This window comes from Podarcis cretensis, assembly GCF_951804945.1.
Source record: "Podarcis cretensis genome assembly, chromosome: 2".
NCBI classification, from domain to species: Eukaryota; Metazoa; Chordata; class Lepidosauria; order Squamata; family Lacertidae; genus Podarcis; species Podarcis cretensis.
In genome coordinates this window covers 112,754,215-112,776,233 of record NC_137171.1, presented here as the reverse complement: position 1 = coordinate 112,776,233, position 22,019 = coordinate 112,754,215, and the positions used below count along the sequence as shown (strand labels likewise).

Below are 22,019 nucleotides of genomic sequence, written 5' to 3'. Positions count from 1 at the left end.
ATTCTGCTGTATGAATGATAACTAATATGTAAAAATTAATAAAAATTATATTAAAAAAAGAAAGAAAAGAAAAGAGACTTGTGTGTGTATGTGGCAACCTGCTGCTATCTGGTGGAAGAAGTGCTTGGTGTTTATTTGATATTTGTTGAGGGACAACCATTTCCCCAGAACTTTTCTATTTTATTTTCTAATAATAATGATGATAATATTGGGGCGGGGACATGTACTGATGCTGTGGGTGCCACTCACGGGAAGGGTGGAGCTTTCTCCCCACTCCTCCATCAGTCCCTGACTCTAGCTCAGGCATAGGAAAACTCCGGCCCTCCAGATGTTTTGAGACTACAGTTCCCATCATCCCTGACCATTGGTCCTGTAGCTAGGGATGATGGGAACTGTAGTTCCAAAACATCTGGCAGGCCAGATTTTTCCTATGCCTGCTCTAGCTTGTTTTGAGATGCAGATCAGTCCAAACCACTCTGGATCAATCTGACCCACTTCAAACTGGTCCAGAGTTGCTTTGCCCCTCTTTGGAATAAGCCTGATTCAGTTCGGAATTCAATGTCCATCCAAAGTCATGATGCAGCACTGCTTTCTTCAAAAGAGCAAGTGTACACAGATGGAGGCCATTTCCTATGCTCTCCTGCAATACCAAAGTCTCACAAACAATCTCATAATGTCAGCTGGCACCCCACCAACAGCATATGAATCAATCTGGCTAACCTGATCCAAATACACACGCACACACATCACTCACACACGAAAACAAATTTCACTACAGCCAATCAAAGACAACCACCCACCCCCTAGGCCATCCCCAACCTCTCTCACCACCAAAGGAATATAAGTAAAGAGAACCCACACAAGTGACACTGACACAAAACCCCACACATACACTAAGTAGAAGAATAGGAGCATTGCTACCCGACCCCACCCCATGCACCATTCCCTCCTCCACCTCTTCCCCACTTTTCTTCCTAATGTAACTCTAATATCTCAACAAATGAAACTGATCTGTAGAAAATGTAAATTGAAAGAAGAGACATTGCACATACTTTTGTAAACCAAGAAATCATATATATATAGTTAGCCGGGATGCAGGTGGCACTGTGGTTTAAACCACAGAGCCTAGGACTTGCCGATCGGAAGGTGGGTTGGACTCGATGGCCCTTGGCAGGGGGTTGGACTCGATGGCCCTTGTGGTCTCTTCCAACTCTATGATTCTATGATTCTATGGTTCGAATCCCTGTGACGGGGTGAGCTCCCGTTGCTTGTTCCCTGCTCCTGCCAACCTAGCAGTTCGAAAGCACGGCAAAGTGCAAATAGATAAATAGGTACCGCTCCGGTGGAAAGGTAAACGGCATTTCCGTGCACTGCTCTGGATCGCCAGAAGCGGCTTAGTCATGCTGGCCACATGACCCGGAAGCTGTACACCGACTCCCTTGGCCAATAAAGCGAGATGAGCGCCACAACCCCAGAGTCGGTCACGACTGGACCTAATGGTCAGGGGTCCCTTTACCTTTACCTATAAAGTTAGCCAGCCGCGCCAGAAAAGGCGATAGAGCAAATTCAGTGGAACCGTATGCAAATCCTAAACAGTAAGTTCGCAAAAGTTCATCAACGTGCCTGATTATGATGGTGTTTAGAATTAAGTCACTTTAACCCCTTTAAAAATAGCTTGCCTCATTTCCTTATAGACCAGAGTTCCCCAAAATTGGCCCTCCAGCTGTTTTTGGACTACAATTCCCATCATCCCTGATTGCCAGTACTGCTAGCTAGGGATGGTGAGAGTTGTAGTCCAAAAACAGCGGGAGACCAAAGCTTGGGAAACACTGCTGGAGACCGTGTTCATCAGGCCTTCTCGTCATACTCATGTCCAAGGCTAACTTCCGCAGCATCAGTTACCGGTATATTTGATTTATTGCATAATTATATTTGTTTCATTACATCTTCTATAACAGCAGTTGTCCATCCCTATCTGAGTCCTGATGTACTGATAAGGGCTTTTGGTGACACAATGCACACAAACAGCTTTTTCTGGTCAGTGCGTTCCGTTTCAGCCAGACCCTTGTCAAGTAGAGGGCCCGGCCTACACCACGGTTTCCCCAGCCACTCTGGACAGCTCCCAACAGAATATTAAAAACATGATAAAACATCAAACATAAAAAACTTCCCTAAATAGGGCTGCCTTCGGATGTCTTCTATGATTCTATGATTCTACAAAGTAACACTAACCTACCTGTTAAAGTTCCAACTTTACAGATGCATTTTGTAGGCGTTTCTGGCTGAAAAGAGCCAACTCCCTTATTACAAGGTAACACTACCCTCATTATGAAACTGCAAGTATGGCGCAGGACTGCAAACACACACACTCCTCACTTTAACCTCAAATTCTCTGCACATGTAAAAAGATGCTTAAGAAACAGCAGTTTCAGGAAATGGTTTCAGGACTTGTCTGTGGGTTTCAGACATGTGGTTTACATATCTGTATGTGTTTGCTTGGTACATTTATGAACATCTATCTCATATATATATATATATATATATATATATATATATATGACCTTAAAATGCTTATAACAATCTGGACTCTCTCTGTGCAGAATAAAGGTGCAAATATGTGTAATTAAACCATATTTCTAAAAGCTTAGGGAACTTCCTAGGTGAGATCGCATGGTCAGAAATACCCGAAAGAGGTGCCTTCAGTTAAGCTCAAGCAAGTACAGTAGTATGTCCCTTGCACAGAGAAGACAGAGAAATGCCATTGGAGGACAGAGAAAAGGTGGAACTGCTCATTGTTAAAATTGTTACACATATGGTTCTTAATTGTAAACTATATGCTGATCTCCGCCAACAATTTCTAGATCAACTCTGCATCCCCAAATGGAAAACAGAGTTGGAGGTCACACATTTTCTATTACTGGGGAATGATCAGGAGCTCACCAAGTTAGTGGCTAAATATCTCTATTTGGTTTTTTGTCGTCAAAATACACTGCAGACTTCTGATCTCCCTGGAGACCTAGAGATGTGACGATAGACTGCTCTGCCTTTTTAGCAAAAGTTTTGTGCCACTGGGGAAGTGGTAATTCTGTATTGATTTGTTTTGGATGACGCTCCTTCAGGTATACTGGACTGAGGCCGTTTAGGGCTTTAAAGGTCAGCACCAACACTTTGAATTGTGCTTGGAAACATACTGGGAGCCAGTGTAGGTCTTTCAGGACCAGTGTTATATGGTCTCGGGGGCCGTTCCCAGTCACCAGTCTAGCTGCCACATTCTGGATTAGTTGTAGTTTCCAGGTCACCTTCAAAGGTAGCCCCACATAGAGCACATTGCAGTAGTCCAAGCGAGAGATAACCAAAGCATGCACCACTCTGGCGAGACAGTCCGCGGGCAGGTAGGGTCACAGCCTGCGTACCAGATGGAGTTGGTAAACAGCTGCCCTGGACACAGAATTGACCTGTGCCTCCATGGACAGCTGTGAGTCCAAAATGGCTCCCAGGCTGCACACCTGCTCCTTCAGGGGCACAGTTACCCCATTCAGGACCAGGGAGTCCTCCACACCCACCCGCCTCCTGTCCCTGCAAAACAGTACTTCTGTCTTGTCAGGATTCAACCTCATTCTGTTAGCTGCCATGCATCCTCCAACCGCCTCCAGACACTCACACAGGACCTTCACTGGTTCCGATTTGAAACAGAGGTAGAGCTGGGTATCATCCGCATACTGATGAACACCCAGCCCAAACCACCTGATGATCTCTCCCAGCAGCTGCATGTAGATGTTGAAAAGCATGGTGGAGAGGACAGAACCCTGAGGCACCCCACAAGTGAGAGCCCAGGGGTCTGAACACTCATACCCCACCACCAGTTTCTAAACACGGCCCAGGAGGAAGGAGCGGAGCCACTGTATAACGGTGCCCCCAGCTCCCAGCCCCTCTAGGCGGTCCAGAAGGATGTTATGGTCGATGGTGTCAAAAGCCGCTGAGAGATCCAGCAGAACTAGGAAACAGCTTTGTCCCTAGCCTGGTTGCAGAAGAAGGACATCCCCTCTACAAACAGTCCAAAATTATATCACATGTTGAGGTTACTGTGGCTCAGGCAGGCCAAGCTGTGATATTCCTGAGGATTTTGCAATTTTTACATAGTTCCAGCAACTTTTTACATAGTTTTAATGAGGGTGAAAGAGGAGACAGAAATGAGGCTAATAGCAAAAGCCTTTTAATAAAGGAGATACTTATTTAACTGCTACCAGGACCAATATTGCAGGAAAAGAAAGGTTTACAGGCACACAAATAGTCATTTCACCCCTGTCTCTTAATTACAGGTAAATGTCTTAAAACAATTAATTACATCTACTTGCAAAGGAACACAGCTAAGAATATTTCTGGGATTAATTCAAAAACAGGACTTATCATCTAGTCAGTACTTGGATATACTTCTGTTTACAAAAATAATGCTTTTAGAAGCATTTGAATTTCCCGGTATTTTAAAAGGGTGGGTGGAGTGGCTTTTCGGCTGTCAATTTAACACAATCCTTTCTTCCATTATGGAATGTCAGTGTTTGCTATGATTTCTACGTCATCCATGTTGCTGTTCTCCATTTACAAAAGAAGGATTCGAAACACACTTTGAGCTTCCTGACACCCTAAAGGTGGGAGCCGTCAGGGAGATCTTGGGCGGTTCTTCTGAATGAGAATCTTCTTGTATAATCTTCATGAAATGCTAGCATTCTGATTCTGATTCTATCTATGCCTTTCCCCTTTGAAGACAGATCTTCCTGACTGTTTACTAAACCCTTTCCACTGCTCTGAGGTGGAGACGTTTTGCATAACTATTGTTTCCATTCGAGTATGTGAGCCTCTTAGTTTTGTTTCAATAAAATGGAAAATAAAAACATCTATCTTGAGTAGCGATTCTTTTGATACTTTTGTCTGCGGTGAATCTGCCTGTCTGAGATTCATCGGAATGCCTGAGGGAAAATGGGTTTTAGATGAGGAAGCCTAAAATAGTAAATGGAAGATACACTCTTTAGGAAAACAGGAAAGTATGTAAATGTTGGGAAACATCTTAACACAGAGAAATTTGTTTCTACATTTCTGGTGGTCCAAGGTGTCAAGATTAATCTCCTAAATTTTAACTCTTAGGCAGGGTTTCATCTTTTCATATTTAATCTTTTTATTGAAAAGGTTTCAATTATAAAGTGATACAAAGATAGAGAGGAAAATAAAAGAAACATAAAAAGGTTCAGAAATGTGTAGAAAGAAGCAATATACAAATATATACAATCAGTGCTTTTTTCCTAAAAAAATATTTAGGGGTACACTCATTTTCCTACTCATATTGAAATACTGCCCCTCAGTGAGGCCAGAATTAGATTTACAAAATGTTTAGGGTATGCGAACCCCTGCATCCCCCCAGAAAAAGAGCACTGCATACAATACAGGAAAAAGAAAATGTAGTATAATAACATCAAATTTAATATAAGAATGTATGAGAGCATATTAAATTGCATGCTTTCATATTTTCATGTCAGAAAGAACCACGTACACCACTTTGAGCTCCTTGGAGGAGAAAAGTTGGATATAAATGCAATAAGTATTTTTTTAAAAGTTTGCTCAGACATACGAGCCAGATATTTTCCTATGTTCGATGTAAACAGTGCAGTTGAGGATAACGCATGTTTTGTAACCATATACAGTGGTACCTCAGGTTAAGTACTTAATTCGTTCCGGAGGTCCATTCTTAGACTGAAACTGTTCTTAACCTGAAGCACCACTTTAGCTAATGGGGCCTCCTGCCGCCGCCGGGCCGCCAGAACACGATTTCTGTTCTTATCTTGAAGTAAAGTTCTTACCAGAGGTAATATTTCTCGGTTAGCGGAGTCTGTAACCTGAAGCGTATGTAACCTGAAGCGTATGTAGCCCGAGGTACCACTGTAGCTGATATTGGAATTTCAACAACTGCTTGAATGTATCTTCCCAAATAATTAATGACTTGGACTTGGACAACTTCTGCAGTTTGGCAAACTTAAAAACGAATTTAAAAGTGTGTTAAACCATGTATTATAGTTCTTAATCAAACTGAAGTAGTTCCCTGTGTAAATATGGCCGGAGTCAGATTTGTGCCCACCAAAAGAGGGGGGGTAGGTAGGTGTGTCTCTCTCTTTTTTTGGAGTGGGCGGGTTGCAAGTCATCACAATACAGAATCTCAGTACAAGAATTGACACTCCCCTCTTCTCCTCCTTCTCACTCTTTGAAGCGGGAAACTGTTGGCAGCTTCTTCTTTTCTCTTTAGCTCCTCAAGCAAAGCCATGGCTTCTGCAAACCCAGTCCAGTCCCTTCTCCATGAGCTCAATTGCTCCCTCTGCCTGAAGGAGTTCATGGACCCAGTGATGCTCCTCGGATGCGGGCATAACTTCTGCAACGCTTGCATCACTAAGCAGTGGAAAGGCTCCCTTAAGAACGTCTGCTGCCCTCAGTGCAAGAGGTGTTTCTTGAAGGCCGAGCTGCAGCAAAACGGGCAGCTGAAGAAGATGGTGGAGGCAAGTCGGCAGATCACCTGGGGAAGCCTGAAAGAGCCAGCCGCGTCCGAGAGCACCTGCCCTTCGCACAAGGAGCCTCTGACACTTTTCTGCCAAATGGACAGCATCCTGATCTGTGCAAAGTGTGAGGTTCAGCATCAGGACCACACCATCCTGCCCATACAGAAGGCTATTGACGAGCGAAAGGTAATAATAGATGGAGCTTTCAGATAGAGTGGGGGGTGGCAAAACTATGTACAGTGGTGCCTCAGGTTACATACGCTTCAGGTTACAGACTCCGCCAACCCAGAAATAGTACCTCGGGTTAAGAACTTTGTTTCAGGATCAGAACATAAATTGCAGCGGCATGGCGGCAGCGGGAAGCCCCATTAGCTAAAGTGGTACCTCAGCTTAAGAACAGTTTCAGGTTAAAATTGGACCTCCGGAATGAATTAAGTTCTTAACCTGAGGTACCACTGTAATTGTTATTAATGTTTCTTTAGAATAGGTTGCGTCTTGCCCAAAGTCAAATTTCAGCCAGGACTCTGCCTCAGTGCCCTTACAAGATGTCCAGAGAGACCCATTCAACTTCTGAGGCCACTAGCCATAAAAAAAGAAATATGACAACACACAAAATTAAATTAAGGCACCAAAAAGGGGGGGGGGAGTGGTTTTTTTATATAATCAGCAGATCTGAAAGGATGTGTTTGTGATGGTCTAACCTTATGCCTTCAGAACATATTTTATTTATCAACATTTTAAACTTTTTAATGTGGCAGAATCTGTATCAGTTAACAAAAAGAAATATGTCTTTTGCCGAATCACATCTCTCATTTGTTTAAATCTGTAGCCCTAAATTGGAAAACAAGTCGCCAGACTGATTACATGCCAAAAAACCCACAAACCACTCCACAAGTGTCTAATGGTGGTGTAAGGGCAGAGCCAGACACAAAATGGAGGCCGAGGTTGGCATAATCAGCTGGCAATTACTAACACCACTTTTTACTGCTCTCTGATCCATCTTTGGAAATAGCTGAAATCTTTCCCACAATATCTTCCTTGTGGCAAGCAGTTCCGTAGCTCAGTTTTCCTCCATCTGCTCTGGAGGTATTGTGACTCAGCCTCCCCATGTTAGGCAGAATTTAGTGATCCCTTCCCTTTCCCACCTTTCTCTCAAATTATTTTATTATTTTTATCCATCTCCTGTAATATCTTCTCCCAATCCCCTTTTGCATTCAACTTGTACCTTATTCCTCATCTCCAAATTCTTAGTTTTCCTTCATCCCTCCCCCTGCCCTGGTCATTTCACATTCACTTCTGCCTCCTATAAGAGCTTTCCATTCCTATTCCCTTGCTTTCTATCCCTGTTTCATTTATTTATTTAATCAATATGTTGTTGGGGGAAAGCTGCCTGGGCCTCATCACTTCTCAAGTTCTAACAAAAGTCTGGGTGAGGTTAGGGGGACATGCAAGTCATAAGTTTTCAGAAAACGAAACTGAAAAAAGCAGCCCTTATGCTGTCTTCACAGCAAGAGTCTTTCTGCATCCATCAACCTACTCTATACTTTTCGGCCTGCTGTTAGCGAAACTTTGAAATGCTTTTATATAAGGAATCTGATCTGCTTGGAACTTCCTGGGAAAAACCTCCTGATGCTTTGAGTGACCCAACTTGCATGTATACTGTAATAAAAGGTGCTTCTGGCAGATTTTTACACTAAACGCAGAGTGCAGTATTCCAGAATATTAATTTTTAATCTCTCCCCCCACCCACCCTCTAATTTCCTTTCTAATTTCCTCTGGTCCAACCAAGAGGCTATCTGCATGAGTTGTAAGCCTCAATAGCCATCGTGGAGCAGGCAGGCCAGAACACAGATGTGTGTGAACCTTCTTCCAATTTTTTTAAAATTTTATTTCAGCCCCTTCATGCCTGCCTTCTACTCAGAACCTTGGGTGTTATCAGTCAAGCATCCAAGTATTCTGACTAGGTTGAGCTGTGCTGAAAGTTTTGAAACCAGATAACACCAGCTACACACATTCCCATGAGATTGACTCATGGGTCCTTTGTTCTGGGTTTCTTCTTCCTTGTTTTTTTGCTTGGGAGTCGGAACCTTATTGCAACAATAAATGATCAGGCTTCCAAGCCTCTGTTTTGCTTCAATTGGCCTGCCTGTGGTCTCTTGCTTGAACCTGACTAATTCTGAACTAGCAGGGCTAGAACCTAGCGAAATTGAGAAACTTAAGTACCCTACCCCAAGTTTTGTCACTTATGAATGTATATTTCCCTCAGCACTGTCTGCTGCAGCCCCTATCCTCTTTTTAGAATGTGTGGGGATTAGGTGTGCCGTGGCAAAGCAACAACTGCTTGGGTGCACTGTGGCCAAAGTTTCCTGTTGAGGGAAGTTTTTAATGTTTAATGTTTTACCATATTTTTAATATTCTGTTTGGAGCCACCCAGAGTGGCTGGGGAAATTATTATTATTATTATTATTATTATTATTATTATTATTATTCCCTTACGTGGTGCCTGTGTGGTAAACCAGTTGCATGAGAAGCGAACTAAGCTGGGAAAGTACAGTGGTACCCCGGGTTACATACGCTTCAGGTTACAGACTCCACTAACCCAGAAATAGTACCTCGGGTTAAGAACTTTGCTTCAGGATAAAAACAGAAATTGCATAGGGGGCCACTAGGTGGCGCATTGGAAGATGGCTGACAATAACATCTCTCCGACCCACACGAGGTAATTTGGAGGCTATGATGGGGGTAATTAGCCTCCTTAACCTCCCCAGGATTATGGGGGGGACGGCCCTTGCCTGCTGTGCCCTATACCACCCCCGAATTTGTGGGGGTGGGGGCACTAGGCACAAAGCCCTCCTGTGGGATTTTCGGCACTCCTCGACGCCGTCCCCGATTCGCGCCGCTGGTTGCAATGATCTTTAAAATAAATAATTTGGACATGATTAATTGCACATACATCAAGGAAAAAGGGGAGTAAATACTGCTGACAGAAGAGATCTCTGATAACAAGACAACAATAAAATACGAGAAGAACGTCAAGATACGGTAATGACTGAGGGGGGAGGGGGGGAAAAACCTGCCTCTACCTTTTTATGTGATTTAACAAGAATCCCCCTCCCCTAATGAGTCAGAAATTAAGGACTTAAGCTGTGGATTTAAGGCTGTGTGGAGATAAACTTTCGATCCAAAGCAATGTTTCAAGATGAAGCTGGAAAGCTAAGAGTTTTGGAGTGACGCAGTCAGGAAAAAATGCCGTTCGCCATTTTGTGAGGCATTGTGGGAGCTCTTGGGTCTGGGAGGAGAAAGAGAGAAATAGAGTTGTTTACATATCGTGAATCAACTCCTCGGTGGGACTTAAGAGCGACAAATGCCAAAATTTACGATGGATAAAGTGATGTTATCTACGAAGGAGATATATGGAAACCATCTGGACTTAGTGGAGGAACGGGAAATCCACACAGGATTATTACACTTGCTATCGGCTTAAGGAGACTAACAGAAGAGATCGTAAAGGAAAAAGAGAAATTATACGAACAAGATATGATGTGGCAACACCAAGATAAGACTGGATAGAATTATGAACTTTGTTTGGACTGATTGGGACTGATTTGGACATTAACGCAGTAATAAGAAGATGATCTGAATTCCCCTTTGGATCTTGAAGTATGGGTTCCCCCAACAAAATTTAAAAATTTGGCTTTGTAATTCGGAATTTATATGATGTGATTTAATTTGATGTGATTGGCCAGTTAATAAAAATTATTTAAAAAATAAACATAAAAAGAAATTGCATAGCTGCGGCGTGGCAGCAGCGAGAGGCCCCATTAGCTAAAGTGGTGCTTCAGGTTAAGAACAATTTCAGGTTAAGAATGGACCTCGGGAACGAATTAAGTACGTAACCAGAGGTACCACTGTATAAGGGTTCCCCCCTCTCCCTTTTTAGATTATGTGGTTGTTTTGAAGTCAAACCACTGCATTAGCAACATCAAAGTGACCTCACTGGGGTGCCAGTCTGGGCAGTGTCTATGGAGGTCTTGAGCTGCCCAGGCTACAAGCACTGGTTCATGCAGGAATGAGGCATTGTGGGAGAGATAAAATTGTGGCCTTCTGGGGAATGGTTGTTTGGTCTCTTTAGTCGTAAAACTCCCTGTCTCTAGAAGTGTGAGTCAATTACATCTTGACTCTAGGCAGGATGAGAGCTTATCTGATTTGCAGACCCTGGCACAGCTAGGTGTAGATTGGGTTGTAAATAAGGCACAGGAGGCTATAAAGTAATTTACAATTTAGGAGCCTGGTACTTGTAAGAGAAGCCTGGGAACGAAGGAAGAGCCTTTTGAACTATTGTTGCTGTTATATTTTACAATGTTTTTATTTTTTGTTTGTAACCTTCTAAGAAACGTGCAACTTTTTGAGTGGCTTGTTCAATAAACTTGGAAAATGACTTTTTGTCTTTTGTATTCTGCGCCTTTGCTGGGAGAAGCTAAACTGGTGCCTGACCGTTTGGACACCTACCTGTTGAATTTCTGCCTGCGTCACGGTAAAGTGACTCAGGGCTGGGCCAACCCGGTAAATATTGAAGGGGGGTTCTCCTCCTTGAACCCCATTCGAGGGTGGTCCAGGAAAGGAGGTGGTTGGCAGCTTTACCGTTTGGCTTGCGATTTGCAACAACTAGCGATCTCTCCCCCTTCCTGGCCAAGTCCTGCCGGTGTCTAGGAGGAATGGTCGGGGGGGGGGGTCTGGATAGTCCCACTCACTATGCATACCCCCTCGGCCTCACTGATGAGGTCCAAAGGAAAGTGTTACGGAAATTATAGGGGCGGGGCACATATTTAAAGTTGTTAACAGTTACAAATATTATGCCTGAATGTGTCCTTTCGACTTGACAGCTCAGGGAATACACCTAGCTTTATGATTTATATAGGGATGCAGGTGGCGCTGTGGTCTAAACCACTGAGCCTCTTGGGCTTGCCGATCAGAAGGTCAGCGGTTCGAATCCCCACGACAGGGTGAGCTCCCGTTGCTCGGTCCCTGCTCCTGCCAACCTAGCAGTTCGAAAGCACATCAAAGTGCAAGTAGATCAATAGGTACGGCTCCGGCGGGAAGATAAACGGCGTTTCCGTGTGCAGCTCTGGTTCGCCAGAAGCGGCTTTGTCATGCTGGCCACATGGCCCAGAAGCTGTCCGCAGACAAACGCTGGCTCCCTAGGCCAATAAAGCAAGATGAACACTGCAACCCCAGAGTCGTCCGCGACTGGACCTAACGGTCAGGGGTCCCTTTACCTTTACCTATGAATCATATAAAATCAACACCTTTGCCAAGTTCCTCCATTCCAACACCATTTTGCCCTTGGAAAAAGGACTCTTTCCACTGCCACCTCTCCAAACTTGAAGACATGTATACACTCCAGGAAATGCCTAGAGGTGACCATTGCTGGGATCATTGTTCTCCAAGGGAAGCCAGAGCTCATCACCAGACTTGCCTCAGGCTCCAGACATGCAAAGGAAGTTCTATTGTACTTTGGGTTGTGGGACTTCAGAGGTGTTTGCCTAAGCTAATCTTATACAGTGGTACCTCAGGTTACATACGCTTCAGGTTACAGACTCCACTAACCCAGAAATATTACCTAGGGTTAAGAACTTTGCTTCAGGATGAGAACAGAAATCGTGCTCCGGCGGCGCGGCAGCAGCAGGAGGCCCCATTAGCTAAAGTGGTGCTTCAGGTTAAGAACAGTTTCAGGTTAAATACAGACCTCCGGAACGAATTAAGTACTTAACCTGAGGTACCACTGTACCTGGGTCTTGCCCTGACATGTCTGCTTATGCTAATCTTGTACCAAGGACTTGTCTGGGCATGTTTGCCAAGGTTAAACTAGTGTAACCCCTGTCTACCCCTCCCCTTTTGTGACATGTCAGTGATGTATCAATGATGTATCAATGATGCTGTGCGAACTGTATTCTGGGATATGGTGGGGAAGTTTTAAAAGTCTTTGTCACCCCATCCTCGGGGTTCAAAATTCCTCTTTGAACCTGTTGCGCAATAAACTTTGGTCTACAGCTATTTGCTCCGGTTGGTGGCTGGACTCCTTCCTTTATTCCGCAGGGACCCACGGGCTCTGGGTGACTGAGCAGCCTCACACCTAGATTTTTCCATAACAGAAAGCAGAGCAATACATTTGGCACCAGTTTGGCTGCAGGAGTAGCCGAAAGGAGGAGTACAGTGGTGCCCCGCAAGACGAGCGCCTCGCAAGATGGAAAACCCGCTAGACAAAAGGGTTTTCCGTTTTGGAGGCGTTTAGCAAAACGAATTTCCCTATGGGCTTGCTTCGCAAGACGAAATGTCTTGCGAGTTCCTGTGGGTTTCCCCCCCTTTCCCCCCTTTTCCTAAGCCGCTAAGCCGCTTATCAGCTGATCCGCTAAAAGCCGCTAAACCGCTAGTAGCGCTAATCCACTAAGCTGTCAATGGGCTTGCTTCGCAAGACGAAAAAACCGCTATACGAAGAGCCTCACGGAACAGATTAATTTTGTCTTGCAAGGCACCACTGTACAAGGCACCAACCAACCACTTCCAGTAGTATAGCAGAATATAGCCAATTTTCCATGTTACTTGCTTCCAGGAAAAAAAAAAAATGCTTGCCAATAAAATTTGCACTATATTCTGCTATATGTTTGGAAGTGGCTTTTATTTCATGTAGAAGCTCAGATATAATGCAGAACTCAACCATCAGAGAAACAGAACCAACTGTCCTATGAATGCAGACTGAATAGGGGCAGGGGGACTGAGCTGTATTCTGGGGGAGGAAACTGCAAAGAAACTGCAACTACCTTTGACTCCTGAATGCTAGGACCTTTTCTCCAAGTTCTTACACCTGTAATGTGTCTAACTGTAATGTGTCTGAAGGCAGGAACCAACTAAAATCCAATTCTCCCCTTCACAACTTCCTCTTAGGAGCAAATTCTGAGCAAGCTGAAGCAACAAGCAGCTTCGGTTGAAAGGTTCAAAGAAGCTCTTGCAGGTGGTGTCCAAGAACTGCTGGTAAGTCTTGCATAAGCACTCAGCACCTACAGACAGATGCTTGGTTTACACCAGACAGCATATGAGGCCTGCTGTGGACTGGGAGATGTCCCTGTCCCACTGCTATGCCTTATCTCATTCCCCAGGAGGAGAAAGAGAGAATTAAGAAGCTATTTTGATAGTCATTTTCAAATAACTGAGTATCAGGCACTTACTCAAGAGACCAAATTTTATTTTCTGTTGCTCTGGATGGTAAGACCCAAACCAATGGGTTCAAGTCTCTCTCTCTCTCTCTCTCTCTCTCTCTCTCTCATGTGTGTGTGTTTATTTTCATTATGCAGTAACACAGCATAATAAAACCATCAAAACAACCAAGCTGTGAGTACTCAGGGCAGAAGTCCTGTCCAAACCACCACACTCTGACCATCTTCTGAGAGTGCTACCTAAGCTACCACGTTGTTTGCACGCTTTCCAGTCCATTAAAAAGTGCATCATTGTTTTTTATTTCAGTCCTCACGTAAGAACAAAAAGTTCTGGCCTGAACATTAGAAAGAGCTTCCTGACAGTATGAACTGCCCACTAGTTTGAGGGCTTGTTTATACGTTGCACTGAATGCAAGTACAAGCTGTTGTATCTATCTACTCATGTTGTTGGCACTCGCCTGTCACAAGAGACGTTGGAGTGCGCCTCTGAGGGTGAGTCAAACATTAGCAGCAATGAAGGGACCTCCCCAGGGTGCAAGCCCGGGTGATGTATATGGAGGTCCTGGGTTGCTCAGACAACAAAACACGCCCCCTCAGCCTTGCTGGTGTGGTCCAAAGGAAAACAGGGCGATACTCACGTATGTGTGAAATAAATCAAAAAGAGGCTGCAGACATACCATACATTGATTTGATTTGATTTGATTTGATTTGATTTGATTTGATTTGATTTTAAAATATATTTTATTAGATTTTCTTCCAACTATACAAAGGTAAAAATCACCATAACAGAAACAATAGTCACACACACACACGCCCTGTATGTCAAAACAATTTCAAATCCAAAAATAGGGATTCTCCAAATCCCGGGACTTCCCTCCCCCCTCTTCTGGTTCCTTAATTTTTCTTTTCAACTGCCTATCATTACGACTTCAAAAAATTTTCAACCAGTTTTTCCTATTATATTTCTAAAATTACAAGTGTTCTTAAAATCCTGCCAGTGTGTTAACTTGTTTACAATACTTTTGCATATATACAATAAACATTTCCTATTCTTTTCTGAATTTCTTGTCATCTTGGCTTCTGAGCTTTCCAGTTAATTTCGCCATTTTGGCATATTCCATCAACTTGAATTTGCCAGGGACATACCATACATTTAAAACATACAGCTTCAGTCAAAGAATCCTGAGAACTGTAGGCTTCTCAACACCCTTAACAAACTACACTTCCCAGGATTCTATGGGGCTAAGTCATGTGTTTTAAATAATAACATGAAATCTGTTGGGAAAGGCAGTGGGTTAGATGCTTGCAGGCCTATGATCCAGTCATCATAGGTTTAGCATATATAGTTTGAACATACAGTTCTGCTGCGAGGAACAATTTTCTTGTTTGGCTTGTTCTTTGTTTCTGTCCATCTACAGAATCAGGCAAGCCTTGCACACCAGGCGTTAGTGACTGAGGTGGAGAACTTCTGCCAGTCTTTGAAGGATCAGGCGCAGTTCCTGGTGCTCTACCTGGAAGAGCTGAAAAGCACAATCTTAAAGAAGAAGGAGGAAGACGACAGCAAATATACCAGGGATGTGACTCAGCTCAATGTCTTGACCAGTGCTGTAGAAAAGATATGCTCTCAGCTAGGGGCTGAGCTCCTGAAAGGACCATCCCAACTCAATGTCTTGATCAGTGAGGCAGAGAAGATACATCGTCACCGATCGGATGAATTTTGCAAGGTGAGAATGTTGTAAAAAATGCAAGCTCCTGCAGTGAGGACTGCGAAGCCCAGGTTTCAGAAATCAACATGGGATTTTGCACTGCTCATGCAGCGGCACGAGCGGTTTTCAAAGTGCAAATTGCAGACATGGTTCATTTGCAGTCGTAATCCTGTTGTGGGGAACTGAACCCTGTGCAGCACAATCCATTACAGCTCCTGATGGATTAAATCTGCTCACTGTGTAGCAACTGCAGTTCCTAGCTGCCCCAATCTCTCTGCTACAATTAAACACGAGGCTGGCAGAATAATTCCTTAACAACAGCGGCACCGGTGCACTTGCGGGGTGGAAATTCTCTCACATCACCATAGAGCCCTGCAAAATGGTAAGACACACCAAACCGGGATCCCGATGCATTTTAATGGGAGTTGACTTTTTACAACTTTATAGATACCCTTTTTTCATATCCCTAGAAACTTGACTACTCGTTTTCTCTGTTTCTCTTTCTTCTAGGAAGATGAAACGTTCACCGACTGGTATGTATCTTATATGTATTATTTTTATTGGTTTTCCAAATTATTACAAACCAGTCCAAATTATTTAAATTTAATACAATTTCTTAAACAAAGTAGTTTCCCCACTCCTGTTGCAAACATATGTCCATTACTTCCTGATGTAGCCACTTCATTCTTGTTTAAACTCCTCGTCATCCATCTCTTGATGTTAGTCCATTCTCACAGCCGATCTTGCTAGTTTCCTCACATTCAGCACCTCTGTTACTTTTCATAAATATAAATTCCATTTCATGTTTGTGGTCCTGCATAAACGTTGTTCTCAGACCTGGTGTGCTGAGATAGTGAGGCATCTAATCATAAGCTTGCATTTTTATTAAAGCTTATATGTTTAATCAGGGCTTGTATTTTAAGAATGAGCTTAAAAATGTTCTGTTTCATGCCAGGCAGAAGACCAGTTGCCTAAAAACCTTGGCAAGATGTTTTACTCCTAGACAAGGGGCCCCCCTGATTTATAGCAGAAAACAATTCTCAAAGTCGTAAAAAGGGAATTACAGGCTGACAGCCAAGGTTACACTGACCCTACAAATTAAGGGTGGATAAATAGTAAAATGAGCCATATCTTCTTCCTAAGGTTAAGAAGGTCAAGAGCAGTGAAAAAGCATCTAGCTGGCAGAAAGAGAACATTTCTGGGAAGACTTTTCTAAAGCTGTTTCTTTCTTAAACTAAGATCCTTTTAAGATTTCTTTTCCTTTTAAAAGGTTGTTTATGTATTAAATATATTAGTTTAAATATAATTATTGAAAGGATTTAAGAAATGCTAGATTCTTATTTCATATAGTTGTAAGAGTTGTAACTATCCTGAAATTAAGTCAGCCACCAGCCCCCCTTGCCAGACAGAAGACGCCAATCGAGCACTCCTGATATATGGTTGTCAGGCCTTTTGTTTAGAAACCTTCAAATGAAGGAGATCTCTCAATGTTGATGTGAACTCAATCCTTGACATATGCATAAGATAAAAATTCAAGATTAATTATCTGTTTTGGAAGGCAATAGGGCAAGGAGGGCAAGAGGTGAGCTGGTAATTAAGATTCCTTGTTGAGACACATGTAAGATATATTACTACTTATTTGTCATTTATAGATAGAAGAATATATAGCTTTTTGATTTCCATAAAAGGTAAGAGGAAATGGGTGTATCTTTTGTGATTGGTTCTAGCAAACAGCCAATAGGAATTTTAACCAGGCTGATTGGACAGAGGCAGCCACAGGAGGAGCAAGGGGGCTGGATTAAGGAAATATAAGTGCTGGCCAGAATGGCAAGAGGCCAGGCCAGAGCTTGGTAACCATATACCACTGTGCCTCATATTTATTTGTCTGACAAATAAATTACTATTTTAATTTCTCTATTGCTGCGTTGAATATTTCATTCCAGCTAAGCGTTAACCACAAGCAGGGTGCTACAATAGTTAATTGCCACCCTCCTTTGTTTGGTCATATTCCATTCCTTTGAGATCATTCCTTCCTCCCTTCACCAACAGGCTGCGTCTAGAATTTTTTTAAAAAACCAGCCTTTTCACAAACGCAGGCTCTTGCCAGATTTAGTTAGCCGCCGTTCATCTTCTTTTAATTGCTCCCTTAAACTCCTGGTCCAGTCCAAAGATAATTTAAATAAAGTCCACTCAACCTCGGTCGAGGGGGGAGGACATAATAAAACGTTGTTAAATCCTTTGCTGAGCTGAAATCAAATGCCTCCCCTTATCTTTTCCTCGGTGTCAGACAGAATAACATAGCTATGACTACACACGGCTCATTCATTTTGCAAGGGAGGTCAAGAATCAACTGGTATGTATCTCATCCTTTCGCCTCCTCCCTCCACCTTCCACAAGTAGAATTTTTTATCTCTCTCTCCAGAGGAACTTCTGCACTAATCATGGCCTCCTTCCTTTTGATCTGTCTGTTATCACCATCTTAACATAAGTGTGGTGGGAGATAGACTTGGGCTGTTTTCCTGATGGTTCAATACCTTCAGTGACGCGCGTGTGTGTGTAATTTTGTGTTCCTCAAAAGTTCATTTTTGCAGAAGCAAATCAACAGAAGACAAGTGAACAGCATGCTATTGTTTCCCCCTCTCCAAGTTTGGTGAAGAACATTATAAGGAAAACAGTTCCGGGGATCTGGAAAACAAATGCTACGAAATCACTGAGCTAAATAAAACTTTGAAGAAGACGTTTCAGAAATTCAAAGGTATCAGTAAGCAGGAGAGAAGTGGATGCGTCACTTCCTGTGATAGAGTGGAACAAGGCTATCGGCTTCAATCCTGGCTCACAGTCCTGGAGCGCCTTTGGGCATGATGCCCTTGGTGGACCCCTACTCTTGAGAAGGCCCCTTCCTCCTCACAGCTCTCTTCAGTGCCCATTCACTTGCAGCAGAGCAGAATTTAAATTGCGATACGGCACACTAAATTACAACCACAAACATGCAATTAAAAATCAGTAGGAATATTTGGTGTGATGGATGTGCAGTCCCTCATCTTCAGTCACAAATCCTCAGACAAGCTGCAGAAAACATCACTGAAGTTCATTCACAAAAGGGTTTAGGGACCCCTGTTCTAATGCTTTCTGTTATCCTCCCTGCCCTTTCTAGGTCAGATGGCAACTGAGCTGTGGAAAGCCAGAAATGAAGTCCTGAAGAAATATGAACAAGGTGAGTTCACAGGGGGATAGCTAAGAGTCAAACTGGACTTGGTGTGGCAGATCCACGAACAGGATCCCTTGTGATGGCAGTTGTATACTATGGCCCTTATTGGGATGCTGTTACGATTACTATAGTGATGGAGCCCAGAAATGGTCATGGTACTCAAAGGATGTGGGCAACCTTTCCCCTCCAGATGCTGCTGAACCTAGCATCCCTTGCAATCATGGCTAAAGGTGAAGGAAATTCTTCTTCCTCATGTATTTCTTTATATTCTGCCTTTTGCCCTGACAGCCTCAAGTGTCAGGGACGTGGCTGAATTGGACGGGGAAGAGTTGGACTCGGGAGATGAAAGATTGCTAGTACAAGCAGAGACAGAGTCTGACTCTGGAGCAGGAGGAATTGGGCTTGACTCTCCCCCTTCACCAAGAGTTCTCTGACTCAGCTAGAGCAGACATGGATAGCTCACAAGAAGGGGGAGAAATAGATGGCAGTAGGGAAGTTGCTAGGCAACCAGCAGAGAGTCAGAGGTCAGAGTTCCTCCTTTGAGAGAGGGGTGTGGGAATTCCCCCCTCCTCCTCCTCCTCATTCCAGGAGAGCTGTAAACGTCAGAATGCAACGGAAGTGCAACAGGGGAAAGGCTGGACATTGGCGTATTTTCTGTTGTGACCAAGGCAGAGTTTCAGAATGAGCAACTCCTTTCAAGAGCGGCAGGCTGGGAGCCACTCTCTGAGTGTAACTTGTAAATGAACGCACCATAAATCTTCCAGGGAGTCATTAATTCTTATCCAGGCTTGCTTGCCTGCCTGAGATAGTTACATCAAGGCAGCTTACCAATAAAAATAAGAAACACTAAAAACAACTAAACATTGATAGTATTTTATCTCCATCTATCATCTATTATACATCATACAAATAATTACAATAAAAACAGTACATTTTTATTACAATTTAAAAAAGTAAACGGCATAGATTTTTTATTATATCAAGTAGTATATTTTTAAAATAAATACAGTAATTCTTTTTTCAGCAGAGCAGCTTAGCCATCCTATAACCTCCCCTTCCTCTTGCAGAAAGTGTGTACTTGGATCGTGACACAGCGCACACCTCGCTGGTCCTTTCAGAGGACCAGGGAAGCGCCTGGGAGTCGCACGAGTCGCCTGAGGAGATGCCTTATCACCCTGAGAGATTTGAGAACCATCAGTGTGTGCTGGGCTTAAACGGATACACCTCAGGGAGAGTCTACTGGGAAGTTGATGTGGAAAAGGCGAAAGAATGGGGTGCTGGGGTGGCGAGAAAATCTGTGGAGAGGAAGGGCCCTCTGGACTTTAACCCTGATGCCGGAATCTGGGGAGTAGGCCTAGACAGAGTTGGGTTAGACAAGGGGTACTGGGCTTTCACCCTTCAAGGTCCTATTCCTTTGACCGTGCCAAAACCCTTCAAGAAGATCCAGGTGTTTCTAGATTACGACAAAGGGGAGGTGTCATTTTGCAATGCCACTGATCCTGAAACCTTAATCTTTACCTTTCCTCCGGCCGCATTCAATGGAGGACAAATCTATCCCTGGTTTTGGGTTGGGAAGGGGGCCATCAAAATATGCCAGTTAGAACCAGAAGATATTGAGTTCAAACTGGTAGAGGCTGGGCTTATTAAACCTTGGGAGTACAGTGATATCTCTGGTTTTTGATAAAAGATACAGTGGTACCTCTGGTTGCGAACTTAATTCATTCCGGAGGTCCATTCTTAACCTGAAACCGTTCTTAACCCGAAGCACCACTTTAGCTAATGGGGCCTCCCGCTGCCACCACGCGTTTTCTGTTCTCATCCTTAAGCAAAGTTCTTAACCCAAGGTACTATTTCTGGGTTAGCAATTTCTGTAACCTGAAGCGTCTGTAACCTGAAGCGTATGTAACCTGAGGTACCACTGTACTATGATTTCTGAGGAATCTCCTCTTTGTATATAGACATTCCCTGGATTTGCAACTCCTAAGCACTCTTACTTCTCATTGCAATACACCCCCCTCTATCAGTTGGGGTCTGTGGCCAGCTCCCTCCTTGCTTCCTCTACTTAAATCTTCCTGTATGGAAATCTTAAGTACCAGTCAGGTGGTTAAGCATGTGACCCTATTTCCTTTCAGGAGGCAGTCAGTTCGGAAGGGAAAGGCGCACAAACGATTGCAGCAGTTGTACGAGGGGGCTGTAGCCAACCTAGTGACGCACTGGGATTTCTGCTTGCATGATGGAATATTCTCTCCCTCTGCTCCCCTGCCCCCTCCAACCTATTTTTGCGGTCTTCCCAACGCTCTGCAGCAGTTTGGGGGAGGGGGGAAGTCTCATTGTGCAAGTAGAAATCCTGGTTCTGGCGGGACGCATTAGTTGAACACTCCCCTCAGCTTCCATGCCTATTGATGCAATGCTGGGTGTGGAATTAATCAGGAAACATTTTCGGTGCATGCCTTGTTTTTTTTTGGGGGGGGGGGGGCTGGAGTGGTTTGGAATGCAACGTGCATTGCTTTGTTGGGATGTCTCTATCAATACTGTTGGCAACCTGGTACCATCCAGATGTTTTAGACTACAACTCTCATCGGCCTCAGGCAGCATGGCCGTATGGAGTTTAGAACATCTGGAGGGTGCCAGGTTGGCACATGCGCACACACACACTCCATGTTCCCTATGGCACGGCAGTTTGGCACTGAAGTGGAGGGAAGGCACCAACATTAAAATAAATCCTTTACTCGTTCAGCCCCACACGAATCTCCCTTGAGGCACTGCCAAAGGAAACAATACTCTCTGGTTTTCTATGTGCTGTGTTCTATGCAAAACCCCTTTGCGACAGAGCGTGCACAAATACTGTGCTGCTTTGTTTTGTAGCGCCCCTGACAAAATTAGAAACCAAAGTGCATTGGGCTGACTAAGCAGTGGAGGTTCTCTGTTCTATTTCCCACTTTTGGTGTTAATGTAACTTTCTCACTGTGCCACCTGAACATACTTTTAAACTGCCTGTTATCACTAATTGTAATTTTCACATCTCCTTGTCATCCAGCTCCCACCTAATCATTTTCTCATACATACTTGCCAACTATGATTTCCTTTTCTGCATCTAACAAAATAGGCTGTAGTCCACAAAAGCTTATGCCATAATAAATTTGTTATTTAGAGTGCCATAATACTCTTTTTTTGTTGCCTTTTCTTAGGTTGTTTTTTTTTTACATATTGTACACAGGGATTTGCATAGTTCTTTTTTTAAAAACTGATGTTATTGGTACCTTTTTGCTGTTTGGAAAGTTCCTGTATCTATTCGGCTGTTTCTTCATCCTCTTTGGCTGTATTCTAATAAAAGTGAGATGCTCACACTGAGGGTTGT

At 43.6% G+C, this 22,019-nt stretch overlaps 1 protein-coding gene across 1 annotated transcript; it reads left to right on the top strand.

Moving 5' to 3' along the window:
• The first annotated feature begins 6,206 nt into the window (after nucleotides 1–6,206).
• Nucleotides 6,207–22,012, top strand: LOC307208610 (E3 ubiquitin-protein ligase TRIM39-like). Its single transcript, XM_079963395.1, has 7 exons — nucleotides 6,207–6,722; nucleotides 13,479–13,565; nucleotides 15,166–15,471; nucleotides 15,964–15,988; nucleotides 18,101–18,208; nucleotides 18,608–18,667; nucleotides 19,729–22,012. The coding sequence occupies exons 1-7, from the start codon at nucleotides 6,306–6,308 to the stop codon at nucleotides 20,340–20,342; spliced, it is 1,617 nt and encodes a 538-aa protein (XP_079819521.1). The 5' UTR covers nucleotides 6,207–6,305; the 3' UTR covers nucleotides 20,343–22,012.
• Nucleotides 22,013–22,019: the final 7 nt, after the last annotated feature.

Bases quoted from the DNA above. Each gene is read 5' to 3' on its own strand.
- LOC307208610 (XM_079963395.1), top strand. From the start codon at position 6,306: ATGGCTTCTGCAAACCCAGTCCAGTCCCTTCTCCATGAGCTCAATTGC. The intron at 6,723-13,478 runs GTAATAATAGAT...ACTTCCTCTTAG, and splicing joins AGGCTATTGACGAGCGAAAG to GAGCAAATTCTGAGCAAGCT. The intron at 15,472-15,963 runs GTGAGAATGTTG...TCTTTCTTCTAG, and splicing joins GATCGGATGAATTTTGCAAG to GAAGATGAAACGTTCACCGA.